The sequence below is a fragment of the Xiphophorus hellerii genome, chromosome 7 (genome assembly GCF_003331165.1).
Source record: "Xiphophorus hellerii strain 12219 chromosome 7, Xiphophorus_hellerii-4.1, whole genome shotgun sequence".
NCBI lineage: Eukaryota > Metazoa > Chordata > Actinopteri > Cyprinodontiformes > Poeciliidae > Xiphophorus > Xiphophorus hellerii.
Window position 1 is genome coordinate 6,808,097 of NC_045678.1, and position 27,566 is coordinate 6,835,662.

At 39.4% G+C, this 27,566-nt stretch overlaps 3 protein-coding genes across 5 annotated transcripts in view; all 3 read left to right on the plus strand.

Moving 5' to 3' along the window:
* Nucleotides 1–1,950: 1,950 nt before the first annotated feature.
* Nucleotides 1,951–9,843, plus strand: ska3 (spindle and kinetochore associated complex subunit 3). The gene is made up of 11 exons (XM_032566667.1): nt 1,951–2,197; nt 2,303–2,364; nt 3,867–4,038; nt 4,157–4,583; nt 5,438–5,493; nt 5,843–6,036; nt 6,123–6,326; nt 7,764–7,940; nt 8,054–8,127; nt 9,076–9,212; nt 9,449–9,843. The coding sequence occupies exons 1-11, from the start codon at nt 2,080–2,082 to the stop codon at nt 9,604–9,606; spliced, it is 1,779 nt and encodes a 592-aa protein (XP_032422558.1). The 5' UTR covers nt 1,951–2,079; the 3' UTR covers nt 9,607–9,843.
* Nucleotides 9,844–12,258: 2,415 nt separating this feature from the next.
* LOC116722697 (uncharacterized) lies at nt 12,259–20,707 on the plus strand. Of its 2 annotated transcripts, none has more exons than XM_032566889.1 (2): nt 12,259–12,554; nt 14,960–20,707. In XM_032566889.1, exons 1-2 carry the CDS (start codon nt 12,377–12,379, stop codon nt 16,234–16,236), a joined length of 1,455 nt encoding a protein of 484 aa, XP_032422780.1. In that variant the 5' UTR covers nt 12,259–12,376; the 3' UTR covers nt 16,237–20,707. The 2 variants fall into 2 exon arrangements, with proteins under 2 accessions (XP_032422780.1, XP_032422779.1); XM_032566888.1 differs by having other exon boundaries at nt 14,888–20,010.
* A 112-nt stretch (nt 20,708–20,819) lies between these two features.
* Nucleotides 20,820–27,566, plus strand: part of lats2 (large tumor suppressor kinase 2) — a 33,420-nt gene continuing 26,673 nt past the window's right edge. Inside the window, exon 1 of one of the 2 annotated variants that reach the window (XM_032566886.1) lies at nt 20,820–21,816. The gene's annotated coding sequence lies outside the window, so the exon portion shown is untranslated. Of the gene's footprint in view, nt 21,817–23,993; nt 25,136–27,566 lie in introns of those variants that run through there. The other variant, XM_032566887.1, reaches the window with a different exon arrangement.

Consider the following 27,566-nt stretch of genomic DNA (forward strand, 5'->3'; position numbering starts at 1 on the left):
TGAGTGACTGACCAAAACAGTCATTTGATATTTAAAACTTGAATCTGTAGACTGACAGAAATATGAAGTTATGTGGAAACTTTGGTATTTTAAAGACCAAAATGGAAATAATTCATGTAAATAACAATAATAATTATGAGACAAAAGTAACATTCTTTCATATGTAAAACTTTAGCAAAAGCTGCACGTCTGTGTCTGTGAACATTTGGTTAAAACAAGCTTGCTCTTTGTTCATGAAGTTACTCACAGTGGGAACAGAAGCCAGAAGCTTTACTCAAGTGAGAATAGCGGTATTTCATAATAAAGTTACTCAAGTAAAAGTAGAAAGTACAGCGTTGCAGAAATAACGTTTTCTGTCAGATTTATCCTCCTAAAAAAGTCACTCAGTAACTGAGTCAATGCGACTACCCAACTCTGAATCTGAATGGGTCACCTTTTTTTTTTCTTTTGACACAAGTTCCAAAAGCAATGTGTGTGCGAGACAAAGTGCGTGCGTGGCGATAAAGTTTTTGAATCTTTGTGCCGCCCCAAGGTTGATTCCCTCAATGTGATGACCTGTCAAATCCGACACAATTAAATTTTAACGATGCCTGCCGGGAAACCTGGAGACCGCACGCCTCCAATTGTTCACCCAGTGTTTGGGCTTGCAGCTGTGTCCAACCTTGCTCTGTCACCACCAGGACTGCAGTCAGAGGAACACAGAGGCCTTTCCTGCCAGCAGTCCTTTACGCTCAGCAGGAACGCCGCCGCATCGTTTTGGTGCGACACCTGAAGCAAGTAGAGATAAACAGTTTTCTACTTATCAGGAAAAAAATAAATAAATAGAATAACTATTGTCCAGTTATGTGTTTGTTTTTTATTTAATTTTTTTTTTTTTTTTTTTTTGTGAAAATTTGCCTGAGTCATGAGGTACTGAAGAAAATACCCTCCCAAAAAAGAAAAAGAAACAAATAAAAATTATTTGTCTTGGACATCACAATGTATATACTGGTCATGCTGATCAGCTAACATTAGTAAAAAAAAATGTACAAGTGACCTTTGATAGATTTTAACTAATGATTTGGAAAACCATGATGAATGCTGCAGTGGATATAGAAACTAACAGTCATCTAAAGATTTTCAACAGGTATGTAATTTACTTTTTTGGCACTAGGAGCCATTATTACCAATGTTTACCCAACGAAACTTAAAACCTGGAACCATTTTTCTTGGTTGTTTGGTGTCTGATAATTAAAGTGACCCCAAATGTTTATTTACTATTTACCACACCAGGCTGTTTAGGTCTGTGACAGAGACAGACGGGTAGTGGTCCTCTGATTCTGTAGCATCCTAACTGATGTACACCACCATCTTCTGGCAACCGAATGTAATTACAGGACCATGGACCATATATATATATATATATATATATATATATATATATATATATATATATATAAATTGGACTCGTGCAGATCATGTCAGAAACATCAAAAACAAGCAAAACATTCCTCTATCTATTGTCTAAACCCGCTTGTCCTTGCTGCATTGAGGGGGTCTTGGTGCCTATAAAATTTATTTATAATTATGTTTACCCTAGGCTTATCTTATCTTATCTTATCTTAATGCCAACATGGTTTCATGCTGTCAAGTAGGTCAAACCGGAGTCAGTTCTCGTGAGACACTATTGGTTTAATTCTAAAATAAGAAATATGTTTTAAAGTATTTTTTTAATATATACATAAACGTTTTTCTTAATTAATTATATAACCTCACAAGTTTAATGAAGCCACCACCATTTTCCCAAAGCATTTTCTCACTGAATTAGATGTCAGCTATGAAATTGATCTACTATGCCTTTCTTTCGGTTCATGTGAGTTATGGAGAGCCACGCAGTATGCATAGGGGGCGAACACAGGGAAACAAACACATTTAGTAAAAGAAGAAGAAAGCACTTCCGCTTTAGCCGGAAGAGGCGCCAAAATCGAAAAGTTGTTTTCTAGCAGCGATAGAGCTGGTAAACAAACGAGTCGTCCACACTTTCGGATTTTTCACGTTTTGCTTTAATCCCTTTTAGTAGCTTTGGACTCCTGTTCCAAGATGGAGTCTACCCGAGACTTTTTCTCCAAGCTAAGGAAGATGGCGGTGACTTTAGAGGCAGAAACCGAGAAACTACAGCAAGCTTTTGAGGGCCGAAAAAACGAGGATGGTGACAGCGGTGAGAGAGGGAGCAACAAGCTTTGCTGCTCTGGTCTTACTCCTAAACATGTTCCGATGTATCTCGTATGTACATATATGTCAATATTGGTTTGTTTCGTTTTAGACACCGCCGTCCGAGCGATGCGAGCATATCATGAAGTGAACAGCGATGTTAGCAGTCTCAAGGTACACCTGGAGCATGATGCATCTGCCCGAGTCTCGGCTTTAACCAACAGATCTGTAACACCAGCTCGGCATCCTACGCCACTAACGTTTGTTTTGTGTAACTACGTGCACCGTAGCTGTGCTAATATATGTATTTTTTTTTTCGCTTGATAAAAGAAATAATACATTGTCTATGTACAGTTAGTTTTTCTTTGTTTGGTAGAAAAATGTATTTGATGTTCTGAATATATATGTGTGGCAAAAAACCGAAAAAGACAGTCAAGAATGACCTACTTTCTCAAACCAGTTTATCGGCAAGAAGCAAAATGCTACTAGTTAGTTAAAGTATCTATAGTTTGACAAAGACATATACTATGAATTTAAATGCCGTCATTAGCTTCACTAAAACCCGTGTTTCTTTTACTACATGTAGTTTCCACTTTCCTTCATCTCCATTTTCATTTAAGGTGAAGAGAACAGAATGGTTTCATACTTATGGCGAGTCCGTTCAGCACACTTCAATAAACAAGTCTTTTCTGCAAATTCATATTTTCCATTAAAAAGTCAAGCAGGAAAATTAAGCTCAAGTTGTAATATATTACATGCAAGTTCATGTTGAATGAAGAATTCTTATTGAAAAACTGGAGGAGATTGTTTATCTTCAAGGCAACAGGACATTCATTTTTTTTAGTGGCTACAGAGGCTCTTGGTTACTAATGTTTTTTTTTTCTATCTTTCATTTTTCCTGAGAAGTAGTCATATAAAAGTCTATAATTATGTGGAGGACAAACATCTTGGAAATTGTTTCAGTTACCAAGGTGTATGTGCCTGAACTGTTATCTTCCTTTGTTTGAAATTAAAATGCACAAAAATAACAGGGAAATCACCATTACTATAAAATTTCTTTCCAAAGTTAAGAAAATCTTCTAAAAAAATCTTAACAGCATAGAGGCCAGGCAATTTTTAAAAAAAAAAACACATCTCTTATGTTGGGTAAAACTGACATTTAACACATCAAGACTTATTGGAAAGTGTAATTCTTGACAGTCTAATATTTCTTTATTGTTTGCATAGCCTTTAATTTTCCTATTTGACATAACAGAACTTTGATGAAGCCGAATGAATAAAATGTTTCAACGTTAGTGCTGACGTTCAAAAGTTAGAGCTTCTTATGGTGAATATTAGTTTTTTTCTTTTTATCTGTTAATTTTTAAACATTTATTTATTTATATACTTCTTGCATTGGATCAGTATTTTACCAATTTCCCTACACATCAAGCTATCTTTATAAACTTGTTGAATTATAATAGTTTTGTATTTTTATGTTTTATGAGCCAAAATGTCCTCTCAACCTTAAGAATTTGGGATTGTGGGTTTTTTTTCTCCTTCATTCATAATTCTGTCTTTTTAAGCATATTGCTTTTGCACAGAATATATTTAGATGAATGCAGGAGACAGTCATCAGCCTGGAGGATAACATTTATGAAAATCAATGGGCCTTCTGCTGCTCTGTGCTTGTTTAGGCGCAGCTACAAGGAGAGTTGGCTGAGCAAAAACAACGAGAGGAGGAGGTTAGAGGCTTCATTGAGGCCTGTAGAGTGATGGAGCAGAGGGTCTCTAAAGACATCCACACAATCAGGACACACCTGGAAAAATATGGTTACCAAGCTCCATCTGAGGCAGAAACTCCAAACGGTAAGCTTTGATTAAAATCTCATTCCTTCATTGTGCCTTTGAAATGTTTCAAATCTGGAGAAACACCAGTAAGATTCTCTTGACTTGAATTGACACTTTACCCCCCCGCCCCCATCAGACCCAAACAATCAAGAAGCAGAAGAGGATGAAACCAGCTTAGCAACCGAAGAAGACGAAGGCCAGGAGGAGGATGAGCGGACGAACTCCACGTCGCCTCCAAAAGCGGCGGGTCCCTTCGCCGACTTGTTGCGAACCCCTAAGCTCTCCGATTTCGGTCTCTCTGAGTTACAGATGAAGAGAGCTCTGGGTGGAGCAGAGTGGTGCGCCGAAGTTCCTCCCATGCCAGAGTTAAACCTTCCGCAGCCCTCGCTCCGTACGCCCGCGCCACCACCTCTGGCCATGACTCCTAAATGCGCGCTGCGGATGGAAGACGATGACCTGCAGACGCCCCAGATGCGTGATTTCGGCGTCTCAGAGCACACGATGTGTCTGAACAACGACTTCACCGTGGCTCTGTTAAGCAAGAAGCACCTACAGCTTGACAAGTAAAGTCAACTGAATAACGCTAGAAATATCTTCTGATGATGAGCAGGGTGTCCGCGCATTCTTAAAGGGGCAGTATTATCTGTTTTCTGGGCACATCGTGCCATTTTGTAGCACAATCAAGTAACTACGTTACCTTCATTTGTTATAAAAATGCTATATATATATATATCAAACATGATACATATATTTTAAACATGATTTAAAAGAATTAAAAGAATTTTAACTTCCTAATTTGACGCCTTAAAATTGGGCCTCTGTCTCTTTAAAAGCTCCTGCTCTTTCTGAAAGGACGTGATCACAGCATGGCTCCTCTATTAACTCTTTAATAACGTTTTTACCAGCATTGCTCTGAGAAGTGGCTCCTATAATGAGCTCAGCGGTTCCACCAGGTGTTTGCTAACTGCTAATGGCTAGTCTGATGTCATAATATTGCCCCTTCAAATGAGGCAGTACTATACTGCCCCATTTTACATTCTGCAAAATTTACATTTTTGAGCTTTACATCATGTCATAATGTTATCCCCTCATCAAAAAACACATATTGCCTTGATTCTTTCATGCATATTTGAGAAATCCATTAATCTCCCGTGGCAACCATTCAGCTGTTCAAAACACCCGGGTGGACCTAGCCCCGCCTTCGAGGACGAAACTCCTCCTCAGAGCTGCAGTTACCGAGCTTCCGCCTCACAGAGCATGTTGACATTTTGAATGAAATTCTTTGCACAACTATGCACTAATTGGTCTTGGTCTACCATGTGAAATTACTATTAAGTATTTAGTATTAAATGCAGGAGTGATATTTTCAACGTCACTGTATTAGTTTCGGTGCTACATGTGTGTTTTTCCTCTACAGACCTTCACCAGATGTCCCATCAATTAACGAGGTGATGGAGAGTTTGCAGACTAAAGGTATGAAAGTTTCCTCTGTGCTTCACTGCTGCTGTTATTCTCTGTTAGATGTTTCAGATTAACGAAGCCCTGTTGTGCTCTTGTTACATTTTAGGGAATTAAATTGCTTATTTTCTTATTTAAAAATGAATAAAAATTGTGTTTATTTGTATCTTCTAAAATCGTTCTAATATTGTATTTAAAAAAAAAGACTTAAATAAAAAAGTGAAATAAAAATCTGCGGAATGTGGCAATTGTTTTTTTGGGGGTTTTTTTATCCGATTAATCGTCAGAATGATTGATAGGATCAATTATTAAAATAATCAATAGCTGCAGCCTTACTTATGATGTTATCTCTTTTTGTGTTCAGTTGACAATTTAGAGTCTCCGGAACCGCCTGTAATTTGCACGCCAGGCTTCAAGATAAAAAAGCCAAACGGTCACCTACCGTCACAAGAAACAATAGACCCAGAGTCCCCCTGTCGCCATGGAAACCTGTCACCAACCCCTGAGGTGCCTGCATTTGAAACTCCATACGTGAACCGCCTGGTCAGCGGCAAGAAGGTATAAGAATATTTCATGCTTCTTTTACCTTCACTCAGTTTTTGATTGTATTTTTTTTTTTTTTTTTGTTATTGTAATGTTTCCAGACAGCACAGCCCGAGCCAATCAGCTTGCAGGGTGACGGGGATAGTAACATCTTCAAGCTTCAAACGTCTCCCTGTAACGGAGGGAGCGAGTCCAAGCCCGCCCGGGAGAACGACGTGCCAGAAGTGAACTTCTTTGGCGTGGAGGAAAAGGAGATACCAGAGATGCCCAACTTGGAGTCATTTTTGGGCAATTCCCTTCAGACCGTAAGACCTGAATAATGTTTACTCAATAGGTTATCAAAAAGGTGTCACTGCGGTTAGAGCAGCAAGTCGTTTTGTTGCTTTATAGAGTGAGAGATAAAGCATAAAGATAAACTAGTTTTCTATATAAATTTACTCAATCATATTCTGAATAAATGGAGCAGTTTTGCAAGTGTTGCCACTAAGCACAATCAATTAAAATGAGCACAATCATTTCCATTTGGACAACAATCCTCAAAGAGATCGATTGATTTCACCGTGGCTCTGTTCAGGAAGAAGCACCTAAAGCTTGACAAGTAAAGTCAACTGAATAACGCTAGAAATATCTTCTGATGATGAGCAGGGTGTCCGCGCATTCTTAAAGGGGCAGTATTATCTGTTTTCCGGGCACATCGTGCCATTTTGTAGCACAATCAAGTAACTACATTACCTTCATTTGTTATGAAAATGCTATATATATCAAACATGACTTAAAAGAATTTTAACTTCCTAATTTGACGCCTTAAAATGTAGTTGAAAAGCCGCCACTTTGAGAAACAAACATTTAACACCAGTAGGAAGTTTGTCTGCACTTCCTGCCACTTTTGCCTGATTTCCCTGTCTAAGCTGAATGACTATTATTTTTTTAAATGCAATTTTGAGTACAGAGACTTCATAATAAATTTTAATTATTGTCGTTTTGTTTGTTTTATGTTGTATATTTAAAATGTTTTCTGGTTCCAGTGTCAGATAATTAGAGATTAAAGTTTGATTGATTTTTCAGTATTATTATTATTTTTTTTTTTTTTACTTGCACTATTATGCCATTATGTTTATTGTATTATTTGAAAATGGTTTCAAAATGACAATATTACCATTTACCACAATAATTTCTGGGACAATTTATCTTCCAGCAAAATTTGTTGTTGTGACTGGTCCAGTTGCAAAATTTTGCCGATAAGGTTTGGATCTGAACTTTGACAGGGCCACTCACAACCCTTTCGTGATATTTTTATACTTTGATAGAGGATTATTATTTGTTTTTAGTTGATGGAATGAACATTACTTCATTATATTTGTTTAGTAGTTAGGCTCATCCTGAAGGCAATTTGCTTGCACTAGATTTTATTTGAGGATATCAAAGGATGGTTTTGTGGATACAAATTCACATGATGCTTTTTGTTTGTGGGGGAAGAAAGGGAGTACACCATTTTTCTTCCATTTTCTAAATATGTGCTACTTTGTGTTGCGACTGCGCGCCATCGGTCTTGCACAAAAACGACCAGTGACCGCCTTCGTGTTCGAAAACCAGCTGAACAGAACTCTATTAAGTCATGTATTATATCACTCTACATGCAAAAAAAAAAAAAAAAAATTATAAATTGCATTCAAGCTTAACCAACGGAACGACTTGAACAGAAGTGAACTCGTCTGCTTTTTTTTGCCGGTGCCGACCTGCAGAACAGTGGCCGGATGCTGACGCAGCAGGTGGGAGAGGACGCGGGCGTGAACAGGCCGGACCTGGACGGACCCACCCAGGAGTTCAGCTTTGGAACGCCTCGCATCAGGATGAGCTACCAGGAGCCCAGCACCCCCGAGATGCCAGACCTCAGCTCGGTCACACAGGATATATGTAAAGTAGGAGTCGCTTCGTTTTCTGCTAAGATTGACAGGCTGTTCTTTTTTTCTTTTAGTAAATTTATTGGATGATAAATTGAGTCTTTTTAACCTACTTTAGTTTCATTTTGCAGCTTGTATCGCAGGTTCAAAGAAAGAAATCTACCTCTGCACATATTGCCTCATCTGTCAGCTCAGAAAAACACAGGTACTGCTTAAGAGTTGTTGCTGTTTTTTTTTTTTTTGTCAAACAAGTTCTGTTTAACAGTGAATTCATGATTTTAGCAAAGGAACGCAGGTTGCTTTTTCATTTGGGTAGCTTTTCTTTCTTAATAAATGAGCTCATCATTTGAAAATCTGATTTTGGATTTGCTGCAGTTTTCTTTGGCTCATTGCTTTTGGTATCTGAAATATCTTGGTGCAGCAAAAACAAACTGCATGACAAATGAACTGCAAGTCACTTGAAGTTGTTTTGTTTATGAATTAAAAAGTACGTAATAATCAATTTTACACTTTTTTTTTCCTTTTTTTTTTACACAGATGTGAATTAAATTTTAAAAAATCATTATTTAACCTTAAGGTAAAAAATAAATGTTGTCATAGCTCATAGCATCCAAGTATCTTGATAGACTGTGGAGGTTAATGCTATGGACAGGAAACATCTCTGGTAGCAGTCAGTGTAGATTCAGATCTGAAGAGGCTTCTGACTGAGGAAGACGGATGTCAGACTGTCGTGAGCTCTACTCATCCACCTCATTTGCTTCTTCCTCTTTAAATCCGGCAGTTTTTAAAACAAATTAACATTTTAAATAAGGTTGCTTTTATTTAAACATACCCATTGTTAAATTTGCTTTATTGTTTGTTTATTCAACGCATATTAATGTCTTCTCTTTCCAACATTATCCTCTCGGTATCGAGGATATTGTAATGCTGCTAATTATCTAGCTGCAGTTCTATTCAGGTGCTAAATATAATATAAAGATAGGTGCAAATATCACCTGAAACTCTTAGAAAATATAGAAATCACATTCCTTGAGGGTCTTTTTTCTTCCCCGATAGTCTTGTGTGTTTTATTTCATTGTGACAGTGTTGGCAGATGTTTGTTTTTCTTTTTAAGCTACTAATTTCTGACGATTTCTTTATTTCTTTCGTCTAGTGCTCCTCCTGCAAAGGGTCTCACTTTGGTTTCACAGAGCGAGTTTCAGACTTTGCCGTCCTACCTGAGGCTGATGACTCTCAGCAACCTTAACCAGGCTGTCCAAAACATCAACAGATTTACGGCACAACGCCATGGTGAGCAGGAAAGAAAACACATCCTTACAGCGCGTACGCCCACGTGCTTTAATTTGGAAATGAAACAAACTTAGAAGTCAAAATGGCTGCATAGTTGTCAGCCAGTGAAACCTAAAAACCCCACCAATACAGATGCTAACCACCTTTTTATATTAGCTGTAAGCTATAGTTTTAGGAAAGCGAAACGAGGCATCCTTTTCCCCGCGTCACGCCGTTTTCTTTGGCGCCCTGTGCAGGAGAAACGAAGGAATTCACGATGGACGACCTGAGGAGGATCATCAGTGTGGGAACCAAGGCTCCTGTGTACGTCCTGTGTCTGACGGAGCTCCAGAGGCTGAAGCAGGTGGATGGGGTTCTGGAAGCCGCCGTGTACAAACTGATAACAGGCAACTAAAAACGGCGAGGCGCTGGTTCAGCTGATGGTGTAATCCTTACTGAGGATATGACAACTTCTGTTCACTACAATATAGAAGAGACCGACACTCAGAAGTGAAGTCCCAAACAGCCAGAAATTGCAGGTTTAGTAGCTTTTTGCACATCTTTCCTTTTGTAAATAGATGTATTCATGATGAGTACGCTTCAGTTGGATGATTAAATGTTTAATAAATATATTCTGCTTATTGTTAATTCACCTGTATGAGCTCCTCTGACTGATAATAGAAATATGGATTATCACGAATAATGGATTAAAAATAGCAAACATAAGCTAGAGATCCATATTTTGATGTTTTTATTTTAATTTTATTTTAATTAGTGGCAGTGAATATACAACTCTTTTTGTGAGTTTATAAAACGTTAGCTTTCATTCCCAAACCTCACAGTGAACAAAGTAAATTAGATTCTGGACGTTTACTCCTGCAGATTTATTACTCTGATTCAGAGAAGAAGACTTAAAAAGCCAACACTTATTAAATGTTTGGGGATTTTTAAAGATTTTATATTTTCATATATTTTATATTTCATATTTTCATAGCCAAGTTAATTCCAAAAAAAATAAAGTTTCGGTTTTGTTTGGGGTGTGATAAATAGGGAATATTCGATGGCCTTCCTGCCGGTATGTTGTATAATCTCCAGCGATGTATTCTTGATGAAAAGCTTCTGGTGTACGGAGACAAAAAAGTGCAGCAAACAAATAATTAAATGATCCAGATGACCATACATCTGTATCCCTTCCAAAGTAGTCATACACATTAAATGATTGCGTTTGTAAAAGTTAAATGCATTTCATCAGCATTTTTAGCCTGCTATAAAAGAGCCGCTACAAGAGAGAGAATACTAATACTAATCTAGTTGTGATAGTTCTTCGATATAGAGCAGGGGTGTCAAACTCAATTTCACCAAGGGCCACTTCAGCATATTGGCCACCCTCAATGGGCCACATTGACGGTATAAATCAGGAATGCCCAAGTGCAGTCCTCCAGACGGCAACTTTTAGATGCATCCCTGCTAAAACATACCCCAGACAAAAAGTTGACTTCCCTCATTAGCAGCAACTCAGTTCTGTAGAGGGCTATGAATGAGTCAATGATCCAGGTGTGTTAGTGAAAGAACGCATCTAAAGTTGCAGAGTGATAGGTCTGGAAAACTAGACTTGGGCAACCCTAGCATAAATGTATGAAAATACAATGTTAAAAATAAATTAAACAACACCTCATATTGTTAAATAACTGATTTTATGTATTCAAGTTTTAAATATTACATTTGAGTTTGCATGGATGTAAAATTACTGCTCAGTTTAAAAATTACAGTATTTTTAAACTGCTCAGCTAGACTTCGCTCTTTAGCTCGTTAGCTTGTCGATGTTTCAGTTTTATTCGCTGGGAAAATTATTCTTTGTCTGCTTTGAAGATAAGCAGACAAATAATAAAAAACAAGTTTTGATATTAACTCTCAACTTCATTCACCAAACGTTTTCGTTATTTATTACACAACGAACATGCATTTCACATAAGAACAAAACAATGAGGTGACGTTGCCTGTCCTTGAACACAACGCTGATCCCTCTTCACCCCGTCACCAACTCACACACATCCTCATTGTGTTGTGTTCTGTAAATAAACACAAAACACAAGCAAAATCAATAAACTATATGCATATTCCAGTATACTGAGTTTTGGTTTTACATTCATTCTATTTAAATGTAGTTTGTTTGTGCTTACCAATGTTTTCTGGCCGGATGTCTGGCACCGTTTTCCCCTGGTCAGTTCGTCGATGTCTGGTTTTAGTTCTATTCTGTGGCAATCCGCAAAACGGCGTGTAGGTTTTCGTCAGTAATGCGCGATCTGTGCTTGGCCTTGTTTAAATTCATTATTGAAAACATCTGTTCGCACAGATAGGTGCTTCCAAACGTGGACAAAACACGAGCAGCATGGAGTCGAAGCTGTGGCATCAAATCAGGGGGCAGTAGACGGTAAAAGTCCTCGATTGAAACATCACGGGACTTCGCTCTTTAGCTTGTTAGCTTGTCGATGTTTCAGTTTTATTCGCTGGGAAAATTAATAATCAGCTTGAGGTGACTCTGCTGCACTCTAGTGGCGAGAAGCCGTAATGTTGGTTGGTAAGAATCGGAAGGCATTATGGGATATGTAGTTTGTAGTCAATTCGTGCTCAAAACCTATTTTAAGTCAATCAATGGGGCTGTAAAACGGTGGTAGGGGGGAGAGGGCCACATAAAATGACGTAGCGGGCCACATGTGGCCCGCGGGCCTTGAGTTTGACACATGTGATATAGAGTTTGGGAAATACAAACTGTTCAGTTCGTATTTGCGTAACTACTGTATATTTTCCCAAAACCACATAAAATAGATGAGTTTATTTAACATTTTTTGCTTTTCTAAAAACGTCATAAATCAGAATGTAAAAAGCGTGTTTGATCATCAAACTGAAAAAGTTCCACTCTTACAAATTGACTTGTAAAATCTCTCTAGGAAAACAATAAATTCAGCAAATTATGGCGCGTGTGTGGATTGCTGCGCACGAGTCGAGATCGAGTTGCAGTGACGTCGCCCTGGGATTATCCAATCAGATCGAGGACTGCAAACTAACGCCGTTAACGGAACTGTAGTTTTCTTTTTGCTACGCATCCTCCGGTCGGTCACCATTTTGGGAGTCAAAGCGGGCAGCGGGCAGCGGCGGCCACCTCCACGCCTCGCCGTGGCCTTACTATGGTTCACACGTGTGTGGTGGCAGGTTGTAAGAACCGACGGACGCCCGGCACCAGACTGTCGTTCTACCGCTTCCCACGGGACCCAGAGAGGAAGCAGCGCTGGGTGGCTGCGGTGAACCGAGCGGGCTGGGTACCGAACGACGGCAGCCGGTTGTGTAGTATCCACTTCATCTCAGGTACGGACGCAGCTCAACTCTTAGTGGGGGGGAAGAAACTGGGAATGGGAGTTTTATCCGAGGGTTTTGACACTCTTTACGTTGTGATGATGGCTGCTAGCTTACAGTGTGAGATACAGAAGTTAGCACAAGGGGAAGAGGAAGACCTTCACAGGGCTTGTTTACAAACAGTAGAGAGGGAAAAGTTCGGGTTACACTCTGCGTATAGTCCAAGCAGTTTACAGAGGATTTTACTTTTAAATTTCATTGAGTTTAATTTTTGAGGCCTGGTCTTCAGTGATATAAAAACAATGCGTTTCAGTTTTTCTTCTTTTTATTTTTATTTTTGCAGTATGACATTCCAATTGTGTTCAAAACATTTCAAATATACGAATCTATATGAAACATAACTATTTTCATTTTATATTTAGAACACTGCAGTGATTTTTTTAACAATGTAAAAAAAAAAAAAATTTCTGAAAAGGAAAAATCAAATTGTATTACAAAATGTAACTGAATTAATGACAGCTAGACTAAAATGTCCAAAGCAAGAATAATCTACAAACACAAATTTTCCACTTTTAAAGCGGCGGTATTATGCATTTTCTGGGCAGATGGTGCCATTTAATAGAACAATTAAGTAATTTTGTTACCTCCAGTTGTTATAAAAAATGCTGTATATATCAAAAATGACTTAAAAGAGCCCCAACTTTGCAGTTTGCCTTGAAATTTTGCCTCTGTCTCCTTAAGAAGTTCCTGCTCTTTCTGATAGTCTGTCTTGTGACAGCATTTCTCCAATTACTTATTTTCTGAGGAACATATTTTTAGAAAGAAAATATGTTGCAGGTTCTTTTGGTGGACAAAGTTGTTAATCCAACAGAAAATGAATGACATTATTACTGCATTATTGTGCATTATTGATTTTTAACTCGTTTAACTGAAAACAGTTATTTATTTTGCTGTTTAAAGACTTGGACAATAATTATTCTGTTGAATAACAAAAATGGGACACCAACAATTAGTATTGCTTAAGGTAATAGCCATGTTGAGAGAGGGCTGACAGAGCTGAAAATGTTTGCTGGTATTGAGTCGCCTCCCAGATGGCAGCAGAGAGAACAACTGATGAGAGAGCTATGCTTCACGCTTCTTTGCAGAGGCAGCGTCTGTAAAAGATTCCTACCAGGATGAGCTTGTGGAGTCCAATGAATTTCTGGGATGTTTTAATTCCTCTAGGGAAGTGTTTGGTCTCTTGCCTCTTTGCAGTGTGCATACCATGCAGTTATAAAGCACCCTCAGCAGAGCAGGGGTTGAAATAGCCTTTAGCAGCTCTGCTAAAGAAAAAGGCAGGGGGACTGCTGTTCAGCTGCTCTTTTTTTCTTTATAGGACAATGATCTGGCTTCTAAATTGTATAAAAAAAACAATTAAAGGGGCAGGATTATGTAAAATTGTCTTTTTTGAGCATAATATTACACAGTTAACATATTCAACTTGGTCCCATATGGGAGTTATGACATTTACGGACCATTGCCTGCATGATTGATGTTACTATAGAACCTTCTGTAAAGCAGCAGAATGATATAAAATCAACTTTTTTTCAGCTTTACATCATGTTATAATGTTATAAACATTTAGAGTGTTGCCTCGATTCTTTCATGCATGTTTGAGAAATCCTTTAATCTCCATGGTAACCATTCAGGTGTGCAAAATGTCTGGTTGGACCTAGCACCGCCTTCGAGACCAAGCTCCTCCTCGGAGCTGCCTGTTCCAAGCTTCCACATTACAGAGCAGGCGTCCCTCACGACTCCCCCACTCAGCTCCTTCAGACTAGCCAGCAGCAATTAGCAAAGAGCATGTGCTGAGCTCTTTGTACGAGCGTCTTCTCGGTGAAACATTGGTAAAAAACGTTGTTAAACGGTTAATAGAGGAAGGATGTTGTGATGACTTTTCGAGGGTGGAGTTTCACCAAGAGCAGGAGTTTTTAAAGAGACAGAGACCCAATTTCAAGGTGTTAAGATGGGAAGTAAAATTTCTTTTAAGTCATATTTGACTTAAAAGAAATAAGTAAATATATGAGCGTTATGAACATGCTGATATGTAGCACTTTCATAACAACTGAAGGTAACATTGTTATTTGATTATGCTTTTAAAAATATCATTATATACCTGGAAAATACGTAATACCCCCCTTTTACAAACTCTTATTCTAGCAGAAAGATGCATTTTTAGTGCAGATTTATATTAAAGCAATTAAAAATATTTTTATTACATTTTTTTTTTTTTTATAGAGTTTCCTTACAAATGTGGAAGGCATTTTTTGTAACCTTTTAACTATCTTCTGACTGTCCACATCCAGGTAAACAAGTCAAGAATCCACATTCGCCCGATTATGTTCCTTCTGTGTTCACACCAGTTCCCTTCTTCCCAGACATGAAGGAGCCAGGTGCCTTGGAGATCCTGGACAAGCAGGAGGCACGGGTCGAAGCCGCCAATGCTCTGTTGTTCCTCCAGGGGCAGGGCAGCTCCGCGGTGGACGGGTCGAGCCAAGGCCGGCGTCACGAACAGGAGGCACCGGAGGCTGCTGTGGAAAAAAGCAGGCCTTCTTCCTTCAGCACCGATGAAGACGAGGAGCACGACAAAGCCTCCGCGAAAGACAGGAAGAAAGGAAAGTTTGCCCAGATGTCCGAAATATCCGTAAACTTCGACGACATCTTGAAAGCGCTGAAGAAGGAGAACCGGGCGCTCAGGGAGTCTGTGGAGAAAATGGCTTTGTCTGAGAACGCTTTCAGGAACGACGCGGAAAAAGTCAAGTTCTACACCGGTTTGCCCAACTACTTCGTCTTAGAGACCGTGATGTGGCTGCTGGCGCCGCACATGGACGGGATGAAAAACACGAAGCTGTCAAAGTTCCAGCAGCTCCTGCTGACCCTCATGCGCCTGCGGCTGGACCTCCGCAATCAAGACCTGGGCTACCGCTTCGGGGTGAAAGTCGGCACGGTGGCCAAAACGGTACACCGCATGGTCAACATCATGTCCTCTACTCTGGTGCCGACCGCCGTCTTCTGGCCGTCCAGAGCGGAGCTCCGAAAAAACCTGCCCACTGCTTTGCGCGCAAGCCACCCGGACTGCGCCGTCATCGTGGACTGCTTCACTGTACCCCTCGAGGAGCCGGCTTCGACGGTAACGGAGCACGGACAACGAGAGACGACCCTTCCTCGTGCCGAGGGAATGGCGCAGAGTCACGGCTCGCTAAAGTATCTGATCGGCGTGGCTCCGCAAGGCGTCGTGACTTTCGTGTCGCGGGGCGCGCCGGGAAGCGTCAGCGACAGGAGCCTGGCCGAGCGTTGCGGGTTTCTGTGCAAGCTTCTCCCAGGCGACGTTGTGCTGGCCTGCCGCGACCTGGACATCGCGGACTCCGTGGCCGCCCGCGGAGCTCTGCTCCAAATCGCCGGCAAAGGTGAAGCTCGCGCGAGATCGGAGGGCTCGCCGGGGCCCGACGCCGCGTCCGAGACGGTGGTCGTGCAGAGGCACGTGGAGCGGGTGATCTCCATGGTGAAGCAGAGGTACACCATGCTCACAGGACCCGTCGAGAGCCCCTTCAGCACCGCCTGCGAGCGCACGTCCAACCTCTCAACCTTTGATAAGATTGTGCAAGTCGCTTGTGCCTTAAACAACCTGTGTATCTCTGCTGCTCCACTTGAGTGACTCGTACAGAAAGCAATGCACCACTTAATGCTGCTCTCCTAACTTTTTACTGTTTCAGACTTCCTGTCACGTGTCTAGTAGGAAAATTACAGTTATTTTCACCAAATCCGAATTCAGTCACTCTTGATTAAAAACACTACTCTTGAACGTGGCACTAACAATTGCTGACATGTTAAGTCGAGGAATGCAACCTTTAGTTTGGCGAGTAGAGGTGGTCCGCATGGGTCTTATTTTTCAAACAGTGCCACTTTCATACATTTTATACTGTTTAAAGTCCCTTTAATAAAATGCCACAGAAGGCTCAGGAGTGGGCGGAGCCAGGAGTGAAGTCATCCCTTCATTCTTCATTCCCTGTTTTGGCACATCACCACTATTTGTTTTTGTTTACAAGACGCACAGTTGGCTCTTATGAAAGTCATATGATGAAAACTAGAGAAAACCGTTATAAAAGGAACACAAGTCAACTTTTTTTGTGTAGCACATTTCAGCCACAAGGTAATGCAGGGTGCTTTATGTGGTGAAAGTATTACATTTTTTCAAATGTCATCATGAGAAATCATTGTCTTAAAAATTGCTGTAAAGACTTCAGATGATCTATGCTTTTCCAATTATTAATCAAGATTTTCATCGGAGTAGACTTAAGCCAGAAGACTTGAATGGTCTTGAAGGTTGACACAACAACAGATGTGTTTTGGTGCTAATGCATTGAATGATTCATAACTGACAACAGTATCTTAAAGTCTACTGTCTAAGCTACAGGGAGCCAGTGTAGGGACTTTAGAGCTGGGCTGAGGGTTTTTATGTAGACCTGTTAGGACACGTAGGCCTGTTACAATAACACATTTTGCCCGACAATGAATTGTCCCAGAAGTTATTGCGTTAAGCAATAATAATGTTATGAGATCATTTTTGCGTAATGTGAAAGCAAAGACATAATAATGCGAGCACACTTGTCAAAGATGAAAAGACTGTCAATTCTAATGAACGTTTTACACTGGAACTAGAAGACATTTTAAATATCAAAAATAAACGATCAGAACTACAGAAACAACAAATAAAATGGATTATGACGTAGAAAGAGACACGAGAAAAACAATCATGCAATTGCAAATTATTGAGCTTGATTTATTGCTTATTGTGGCGAGTCTAAAGACACTTTCACTCATCAATTCAACTAAAAATAAACATGTGGATGAATTTCTCTTGATCATTAGTCCTTTAATCCAAGAAAAGTTCTTTGGGTGATAGAAGACTGACTTCGTAACTGTCTTTATGTGTCTCTGAAGGTTCAGATTTTGGACCTGATCACTAATTTCTAGCTTTAAGAGCTGACTCCTGATTGGTTCAAAGACGTTCGTTGAAAGTAAAGTTGCTACTAGCCCAGAGAAACATTACAAAGTCCAGCTATTTAGCCAGCTAATATTAGCTTCCAGTTTTACTCCATGAGGAGCACAACTGAAAATTAACGATTCATATTCTGCATTGCAAACACTTAAAAAAAATTTTTTTTTTACTAAATACAGCAAGTCTTTACTCTATATTTTGCTTTTAGTCTTCCACCTCTTGTGTTCGTCTCGAGATCAATTTGTTAAAGCCGACACTGACACATTTCACACGACTATTTGTGATGGAGGTGGCGTTTAATTCCAGGTTTTACTAAGTAGCTTTATTTGAAAATGTATTTTATAACGAATTGTCATGAGTGTGAAACGATTTACGCTCCTAACTATAAAAGTATCGATGTCATTTTAGTATCAAGTAACAGGATGAAATGCAACTGCTCCCTTTTCACCTTGCTTTAGATGTTTGTGTGAGTGCGGTGAAGCCACGATATCTTCCATCAAGGTTTTCATAGACGACTTGTCGTAGTCACTCGCTGCTGCAGAGAATAACCTGCATCGGTTAGACCACATGGTTATCGCCTTATTGTGTGCAACACTGGAAAAGAACAGAGAACTCGGTGCAGATTTACAACACACTTTAATGTCCAGCATGTGTGTGGTCCTTTGGAAAAGTGTAGCCTCAGCTGATGTTGTTTCTGTGTCTAGATGTGCTTATCTCAGCATTTTTACTGATAATGGCAGGTCAGTTTTGTAACTACGGAGAACGTCCCTCTAGGAATGATGGGCACAAACTAAAATCACCCTCTGACCTACAGTGCCTTTCAAAAGTGTTCATATTTTGTACCGTTACATTTTATTTTATATTTCTTGTTGCTTCTTTCAAACAGTGACTTCCTTCTCCTAACTGTTTTCACAGAGGGTGAGTTTGTGGAGTGAAACGGTAGTAGTCGTCCCATCAACAGATTCTCCTTCAAAAACGGATTTAATTACAAATGCAGGCGTTGTTGTTGTTTTTGTTTGTTTGTCATGGAATAAGTGCATTGAATTTCCACAACAGAATGACACTAAAATTACCTGTCTTTTTTTTTTTTAATCTGGTATTTTTCTTGTCATTAGGTTGGCAACTACTTTAAAGCTGTGGTATGTACTGTAACTGTTATTTGAAAAAGAAAAAGTGTATTTTATTTAAATTTTTGCTAATTTTTAAAAACTCACAATGTTGTGGCGTGAGACATTCTGTGAAAAATGTGGAGCCTAGTGTTATCTAGAGTCTAGCCTAGTGCTATTTTGACTGGAAATAGCACTATTTCCGGTCAAAAACAACCAATCAGAGCCAGGGGGAGACCGTGTTGGCGCTGTCAGTCATGCTCGTGAACGCGCTGCTAAGTGTGCTAAAGCGGAGGAAGCACTCACAGCTCCAGGAAAACTGTTTATCCACCGTTTTCGGTGGCCATGCTAACTAGCCTTAGCATTCGTGACAGGCTCCACTGTTGGGAAGACGCTGTAGCATGACAGCACATTCGCAGGCATGATTGACAGCGCTGCGACATGATTGACAGCGCTGCGACACTTCTTGTGGTTCTGATTGGTCGTTTCTGGCAGTGGTTTATTTCTGCAGGTTAGCGCTGGAAGAAGACGGAAGAGCTTGATTTCTAATTTTATTTTTCATGACATAGTGACAATTTAAACAAATGCAAAAAAAACCAAAAACTTTTCTGAAAGTGAAATACCGCAGCTTTAAGGGGTATGAAAACTTCTTCAAGGCAACTTTTTGTTTTTTTTAGCTTCCTTTGAGCATTTTCAGTGCAACTCTGAAAGGACTTTTTTTTTTTTTTTTTTCGGACAGTCCTCCTTTGCAGAAGTTAAGCTAGACCAGAACATAAGCTTTTAACGGTGATACTATTTTAAGGCTGTTGGTAAAGTTGCATATTTGAGTCCTGCGACGGTAATGAGGGACGTTTTTTTATTATATCTGAGTTGCTTTTGTTATACACTGTAATTAGGGAGCAGAACAAAGCCCTCAGCTCTGAAATGTGTTATCCATACTGTAATCCCTGCAGTCAGACTGCATTAAACAAGTAAATTAAATGTCGTCCTTTCTTTTATGTAAATTGTCTCCCCAGATATCGAGATGGCAATTTTATTGTCTTGTTTTATTTAGCTGTATGTTTTTTTTTTTTTTTTGTGGTATAATTTGACTAAGGATATTTTGATGAGGAAAAAACATTTTTTTCTTCTTCTTCTGCCAAACACATGAACTTCAGCAGGGAATGCATGTGAAATTAATTTTCAAAGGTTTTAGCCACAGCGTTAGCTAATAATTAGCTGTAACTAGCTGGTTCGGGCCACGCACATTAGTTACTGTTGAGTAGTTCAGTTGAGACATGTGGTATGAAGACCTGCTCTTCATGGTACCTAATATTAAAAAAAACCAAACTTTTACATTTCTTGTGCCTTAGTTTGTGAAGACGTTGCAGATCATTCTGTTTTCTACAGATAGCTAGCTTTGTACCCTTTTTAAATATTTGCTCAACTTTGGCATCCATTCTTAAATTCCATTACTTGTTGTCCACTGACGCAATGTGTGCGTAATCCTCTTGGTTGACTAGACACCGCGTTTATCTTTGGTAATTCTTGTTGGAAAACGTCTAGAAATCCAGGATTAGAACAGGTTTCATTCTTTTGTTCAGGCTTTAAAATGGATTTGGAAAGATTTTAAACCCGATGCTGGGGCCTCTCTGGCTGACTCGGTCCAGTTACTGAGTTTCAGCAGGTGGTAGTTCGTAGGCAGAAGCAGTTTTGGGCTCAGAATGTGCATCTGCTCACATCTGTGCACCTCGAGCGGTCTGCTCAAGAGGGAGATACTGGGGAAAGTCTGTCATATACTTGTAAGACCAGTTTTCATTCAGTTTCTGTAAAGGGGGGGGGTTATGGTTTCTAGAAACACCATTATTTCCTGATGAGCTATTTTCAAAATAAAAGGAGCTTTTCCAATCGAATTGAACATGTTCCTGCTGTACCCTTTCTGTACTGACTGTATGCGCTTCCTTGTTGAAGTTTAAAGTTTCACCCTGACTCCTCTGATGCGGCCTCCGTGACTGAAAATTAAAGTTTGGCACAATTCTGCATATGGCTTTTCAAAACTGCGTTTTTATTTTAGAAGTGCGTTTGTGCTCCTCTTTTGTGTTTGGTGAAACAAAAATATGTTCAAGAGGCGTGGATTTCTCAGTGTCCTGTTGTCTCTGACAGATAGGTAAATGTTCCCTCTGTGGCCGAAGTGGAGTGACTGAGTAATGTATGGATTTCTTTTAATTTATGAAAGAGAAAACAAATGCTTGCGGAGGCTCCACCTTGAGGATGTGCGGTCAGATAGGAAAAAATGAAGAAGGCCAACTCTAACGGTTAATTTAAAATGAAATAGAGGCGTTCATTAAATAAACCTTCAGACTCCCACTTCTGTCCTGCTAATATTATTCTGTTAAGCAATTGCATAATATAGTGCATATGCTATGCTAACGGCAGCTGCTGATACAGATTATCTGACACAGACAAAATAGTCTTAAAATAGACAAGGTTATAAAAGTGTACATTTTAATCCAAAATTCATTCCAGTAATTCATTTAAAAATAAGGTTTTGTGTTTTTTAACTCCCAAAATGATCATTTTTCTACGCCAATGTAGAAAAATTGAATGTATTTATTTTTATTTTAGCAATTTCAAAGTACATGTGAAATATATATATATGAAAATCTGAAACAGAACACAGTAGAAAACCAAATCTGTTAAAAATAAGTAGAAATATCTTCACCGAACTATCTACTCACATTTTAAAACATTTCCCTTTTATTATTATTATTCACTGTTTAAAACGTTTGTACGTTTCAAATATCACTACGCCTTGTCTGGCTGAAGGATTGTCATTTAACGACGGCAAATTATAGGCGGAGTGAATGTTTCTCCTAATACAAGATCTGTGCTCCGGTGCTGACGTGCGTTGGTCCGTCACGTGACCTGTGGAATGTTAACAATGCAGCGAGTGTCCAACTTTGTGCTGCATTTCTGATCCTGCCTGGAGTCTAGGCAGAAAATGGAGGCTCATTTCATCACATTTAGCCCGCTGCTCCGTCTTCGCCGACCTCCTCCGCTCCGTGTTCGCACTTAGCCGCTTTCAGAAGTCGACTTTTAACGGAATTTGCACCCGAGTCTTGACTTTTTCCCTTATTCCTTCTATCACATGGTAAGTTGAGAGTTACTTTTTCAGGGAAGGGGAGTGGTGGTGTGACATATTTCGCGACTCGTTGCTAAAGTAATGCCTTCGTTGAGGATGTGGTACGGTGTAAGAAAGTAAAACGTGTTTTCAGTGGGTTTTAAGCCTGTTCGGGGGCTACCAGAACAGCCTCCATTTTTTTTTTCCAGTACTGGAATGTGTTGCTTCGCTCAGCCCCTTCTCTTCCCCCTCCAGCCCTGCCTGGGGTACAGTGGAGAAGGCTACGGGGCTTCCTAAAACCTTTCGTATCTAGGGTACCGAAGGCAAGAAACAACCCCCACAAAACCCACCTATTTTTTTTTTTCTTTTTAAAAAGAAAAAGAAAGTCCGGGAGACAAATGTAGAGATTACAATAAAGTATAAACAGTTTTTGTGAACAATCTACTTGTTTAGTAACACTAAAGTGAATCGATATGCAAAAATGTTGAATATCAAATCTTCCTTCAGTCGCTGTTCAGCTTTAACTTAATGCTACCTTCCAATGAACATGACACCTCACTGGATTAAAATAACCTCACTTAATTGTAATTTTTTTGTTGCTTTTTTTTGAGCCAGTAGTTGTATTGTGTAGTCTTCTCCCACTCAGACATGTTGTGTTTGTGTTTAATGGAGCTGGGTCGGGCCACATCTGTACTTGTTGGAGCTGAGCAGCAGTAGAGTGCCTCTGCAGCAGCTTCCTCTGAGGTTTACAGGTAGCCTGTCAGAGAGCATCCACAGGAATCACTGAGCTCTTCAGTGTTTACATACGGAGGCTGAGGCTGCCTCTGCTCAGATGTGTATTGTGAAATTGGGACTGAAACTGAAACAATCAATCAGTCCCTCCTGGCTCTCAAGCTTTTTTTTTTATACAGTTACCATCCCTGTAATAACTGCATTTGAAAGCAATAGTATTATAACTGACTTTGCCAGTTTGGTGCATCTTTTATCATAACAATTAGACTTTTCTTGGCATGTACTGATGTTTGGTTTGAGGTTCAACCTGCCACATACTTTTTCTTTTCTTTGTGGATGTGATTTTTTTTTTTTTTTTTTAAAACATCTAATTTTTACTTATTTCAGCGTACGTCTCGGTGGTTGTTTTGTTTATATTTTCAAAATGGCTGTCGTGTGTCAACGCCATTGGAGGGACACTTGGTCCAATCCAATCTCTTAACAGGCGGATTGATGCATCTCTTGTTACCGTTTTCACAAAAACAGACTTTCTCACTGCATGACAGGTCGCAAGATGCTGTTTTTCTTTTATTTATCCAAGTTTAAAGTTTTAAAAATAATCTGATGAACCCAGAATTCCATGTGAGGAGATGCGGCCATTTTTAAAAAAAAATTCCCAGCCATCCATTTTCTTCCGCTTATCCGGGGTCAGGTCGCGGGGGGAGCAGCTTAAGAATTTTTTTTATTTATTTTTTTGCTGACCCCAACTTCAAAATCCATCATGGCTACCTTTTAAAATAGTTAATTTTTTATATTTTATTATATTTGTCACCCAACAACACATATACAAACTGCACCAACCTCCTTTAGTGAGCATGTTGCTCCATCGTTTAAATGTACCAAATGCAAAGAAATGCGCTATTAGCTTGAATCGCTAACTTCATCTAGCTTTGCTACTGAGTGTATTTGTTAAAAAGTTCTAAGTAGATCTGGACCAGAGCGAATTGATTGCTAGATTTAAGTTCTGATGATGACCCAAGTACCACCAGTGGCTCCTACACCACAACTTGAGAACCACAACGTTGGTTTAATTCTCAGTGTTTTTATCGTGAGATGAACACGATGTGTCCACATCTGTCTGCTCTGCTCGGTTCTCTGGTTGTTTCTGTCTTCTTCACATCCCAAAATGCAACAGAAGCAGAGATCCTGGAAATGATCTTGTTTTAATATTTTTGACAGCCATGCATGTTCTTGAATATTTGGACTGAGACTGCAGTTTTTGTCTTTTTTTTTTGGACTGCGTCAATACATCAAAACTTAAGACATCCACTTCTTTTAGCTTTGTGAGTTTTAACCATTTACAGCACAGGTGTCAAACTCCAGTCCTCGAGGGCCGCTGTCCTGCAACTTTTAGATGTGCCTCTGCTGCACCACACTTGAATAGAATAATTAGGTCATTAAGGCTCTGGAGAACTGATCTACACAAGGAGGAGGTCATTAAGCCATTTCATTCCAGTGTTTTGTACCTGTGGCACATCTAAAAACTGCAGGACGTTGGCCCTGGAGGACTGGAGTTTGACACCCCTAATTTTCAGCCAAAGCTCTTTGACTAACATTGACACCTAGTGGCAACTATGTAGTCTGCAACAAAAGTGGAGTCATGGGGAGTTTGTTTTGTGGTCTTGTTGTTTAAAAAAAAAAGAGTTGTCACTATGTTACTGTAATTATTTGAAAAAAAGACTCGAGGTATCATTTTATGTGACGGTGAGCTTTGGGATGTCTGCATTAAATGTGAAAATATGCCTGCATGTAATGTTTTTTTGTTTTGTTCGTTGCTTGTGGATATTTTTCTTTTCCCTCTCACCTGCATCCAGGTTTAAGTCGTCCGTTTGTGTTTTTCGCTCTTTGCTAAGTTTGAGGGTCTGTATTTTGGTCAGCAACACAGGACGTCCCATGGTTGCGGCGTGGTATTTTACTTGTGGTTACTTGTGGAATGGAATGCTCATCGCTCGGACACGGCACTTAAAGCATCGCAGGAATGGAGACGAGAGATCCTGGAGATTGGGAGGGAGAGAGTCGGGGGGGCATTTATACCACTTAGCCCCAGATTACTCCACCACCCAGCCATTCGGCGAAGGCAGAAAAAAAAAAACTAATCAAAAGAAAATGTTTTTTTTGTTTGTTTGTCCAGAGTTTATCTGTGCAAACAGTGAGGGCAGTGTCCTTCTCAGAAACGGCCCAGAGGGATGTAGACTGCTAGGGAGGCGGAGAAGAAGGGGTGGGTGTGTACTCTGGAGCTTTTTATGTTTGACCGCTGCATCTGCTGGGGTTGTTGCTCCAGGCAGTGGCAGTATGGCCGATATATTTATAAAAAGGAATAATATTTTCCGTGTGTCTGTGCACATTATCGCAGCGTGGAGTTTCTTTACGGTTTAGGACACCGCAGAAACCGTTTTACCACAGCCTCAGAGTTCCTGTTTCAAATATCCCGATCTGATGTTACACTGAGGTAACGTTATTTATTTATCTGTTCATCTGAATCAGGTGTGTTAAAGCAGGGAAGCATCTAAAGCATGCAGGACGGTGTGCCTTAAGGACCAGGGTTGGGAAACACTGCTGTCATAAAAAATGAATACAGGTAAAAGTAATAATAGAAATTAAAGATGAGTTAGAATAATACCAGTATTTATTTAAAATAAACTCATTTTCATCTGGTTTTGCTCGAGTCGTTTCAGTAAGTTTGGAAATGTCACAATCTTATCTTTTTAAGTGCAAAAAAATACATAAGATGGATTTGTCATTATTTTCACTTGTTAGTTTAATTAAAGGCTTTTGTTTTCTTTTACTTTACCAGGAGTACCGTGATCAACAATTTCAATCCTTCCACAAATACATGATTGTCGAAAGTAGTTCTGCTTTTGCTCACTTAGCACCCCAACTCTCCACTGAAGAATTAAAAATAACTAATTTTCAACTTTAAAGCTTTTTAAATTTTATTTCATCTTAAATCGCCCTAAATACAGACATTTCTCAAGAGTAGAATTTTTTTTTTAAGAATGTCATGTAGTTTTGGTGGTGATGTACTTGGATGAAGAAGGTAATAAAACTTGCATTGCTTTATGATTAATAAAAAAAAACTTATAGGGAGGATTCCTATGATGTTTTAAAAAGTCTAGAGAAGTACCAGTTGTGGATAAATATATAAAGAAGAAATTAAATATGATAAGAAGTTTCCCACAAATGCATTTTATAGCTATAATATTACAATATTTTATTGCTTTTAACATATTGACCACAAATTGTTAAAAAAAAAAAGCAGACTTTGGACTGTCTTAAGTCTGGGTTTCCATTGGAAACAACATGGTTCATAAAGATGGTTTGGTTAAGATTCTAAACAGAGGAGCAAAACTGCAAATATTTGAGCTTTTACAAACCAAATAATGGAACCAAAGTTCAGATTGCTTTAAGGGATCTCCATTAAATGTAGGATTATCCAGTAATTGGACAAGTTCAAGTGGTATAGATAGGAATTAGAGCTGATCTAAGTCTGTTCACAGGATGCCAGAAACCAGCTGGGACATGTTCATATAGTTCCTTCAAACCTGTCCGGCAACGTGATACTCATATTGTTTCACAATTGGAACATACAGAAGAGACACGACTGATGTATAATCACCTGATCTGAAATCTGCATAATAAACTAAGACATGAGTCTGGTAAGGTTTAATGTACTCCATCTTGTGTTAGAGTATACATTATTAAGTGTTAATAAACTGGTATTTCATCACCCATTTATGCATAGGTTTTCTTTTGGTTGTTTTTAAAAATGGTCAAAGTAATGAAGTGGTGGTTTTACAGCTTAAACACTTTAATAAAGTGAGCAATATGAGCATTTATTATTACTGGCCTCTTAAATGTTGAGGATTTCCACCATCTTGATCTAATCCTTGTGATTATTCCAATGTTGAGAAACAAGAATGTCTTGATGCGGGAAGTCTCCGTTCTGCCTGTGGAAATACCTCCGGCTCATCATTTATTCCCACATGTCAGCATAATAGTCAGATAAAATTCTTTGACTGCTCCACCTGTCAGCCATCTTCAGACAGAGCAAAACCCATTAAAACTAGTATCATGAATGTGTCTGCGATGCTGCCAGAGGGGGATTTTTTTATCCAGGACTTTCTCTTTTGTCTGAGATAAATCAGTTTGGCGTTTGGGAAACCAATCTGTCAGCTAGAGGGCTGGAGGAGATCATTGATGTGAAACTCAGCCAAGTGAATCCCGAAGAAAAGAGAGGCATTAAATTTAACAAAAGCAAAGCTGTATGGGATAGTTGAATCACTTTAAGTGAAGCTCATTGGCTTTAGATGATTTCCTTGAACACAAGGGTTTGGCTGACGAAACATGTCGCGTATTCAGACCCAAATCACACTGATCAGTCCATCATGATAATGATAACCCATTCCAGCATCGCTTTACAAGGCTTATTCCACTTCTGAATTCTTATCAAATACATGTTGTAAATAAAGTATTTTTATTTTAAAATGACTCGAGTAAATGCGAAAGTGCAGCTTTCAAATTCATTCCTTTATCAGGTTAACAATAGCTATCCAAACCAACTTTTCCCAGTGTGAAAGTAATAACTCCTAAGCCTAGTAAGTGGAGGCATTGATATTGAGTTTTTGCTAAATCTGTCACCGTGAAGGAACTTTTGGCCATTCTTCTTTGAACAGCCCACAAGTTCTCAATTGGGTTCAGGTCAGGGGAGGGATGGGGTTGGGGTTGTCCGGCATAAAAATCATTGTCTTTTTGAAAGATGTTGACTTTTTCCCGTTCCATTGCTTGAAGAAAGTATTGCAAAAGCCTGGTAGTATGTTTGGGAGTTGATTTTGAGTCCATCTTCAGCCTGAAAGTCTCCTACTAACTCGTCTTTAAAAATACTAGTCTATAGCAATACCCCACCTCCACCTTGCAGGTGTCTGACTCAAAGTAGAGCTCTAGTTTCTGATCCACCCAAAGGCCATCCATCTAGTCCGTTAAGAGTCACTCTCACCCATAAAACCTTTGAA

Coding starts and splice junctions, on each gene's coding strand:
- ska3 (XM_032566667.1), top strand. CDS start 2,080: ATGGAGTCTACCCGAGACTTTTTCTCCAAGCTAAGGAAGATGGCGGTG. Junction 4,039..4,156: donor TGAGGCAGAAACTCCAAACG/GTAAGCTTTGAT, acceptor CGCCCCCATCAG/ACCCAAACAATCAAGAAGCA. Junction 5,494..5,842: donor GGAGAGTTTGCAGACTAAAG/GTATGAAAGTTT, acceptor TTTTGTGTTCAG/TTGACAATTTAGAGTCTCCG.
- LOC116722697 (XM_032566888.1), top strand. CDS start 12,377: ATGGTTCACACGTGTGTGGTGGCAGGTTGTAAGAACCGACGGACGCCC. Junction 12,555..14,887: donor TAGTATCCACTTCATCTCAG/GTACGGACGCAG, acceptor GTCCACATCCAG/GTAAACAAGTCAAGAATCCA.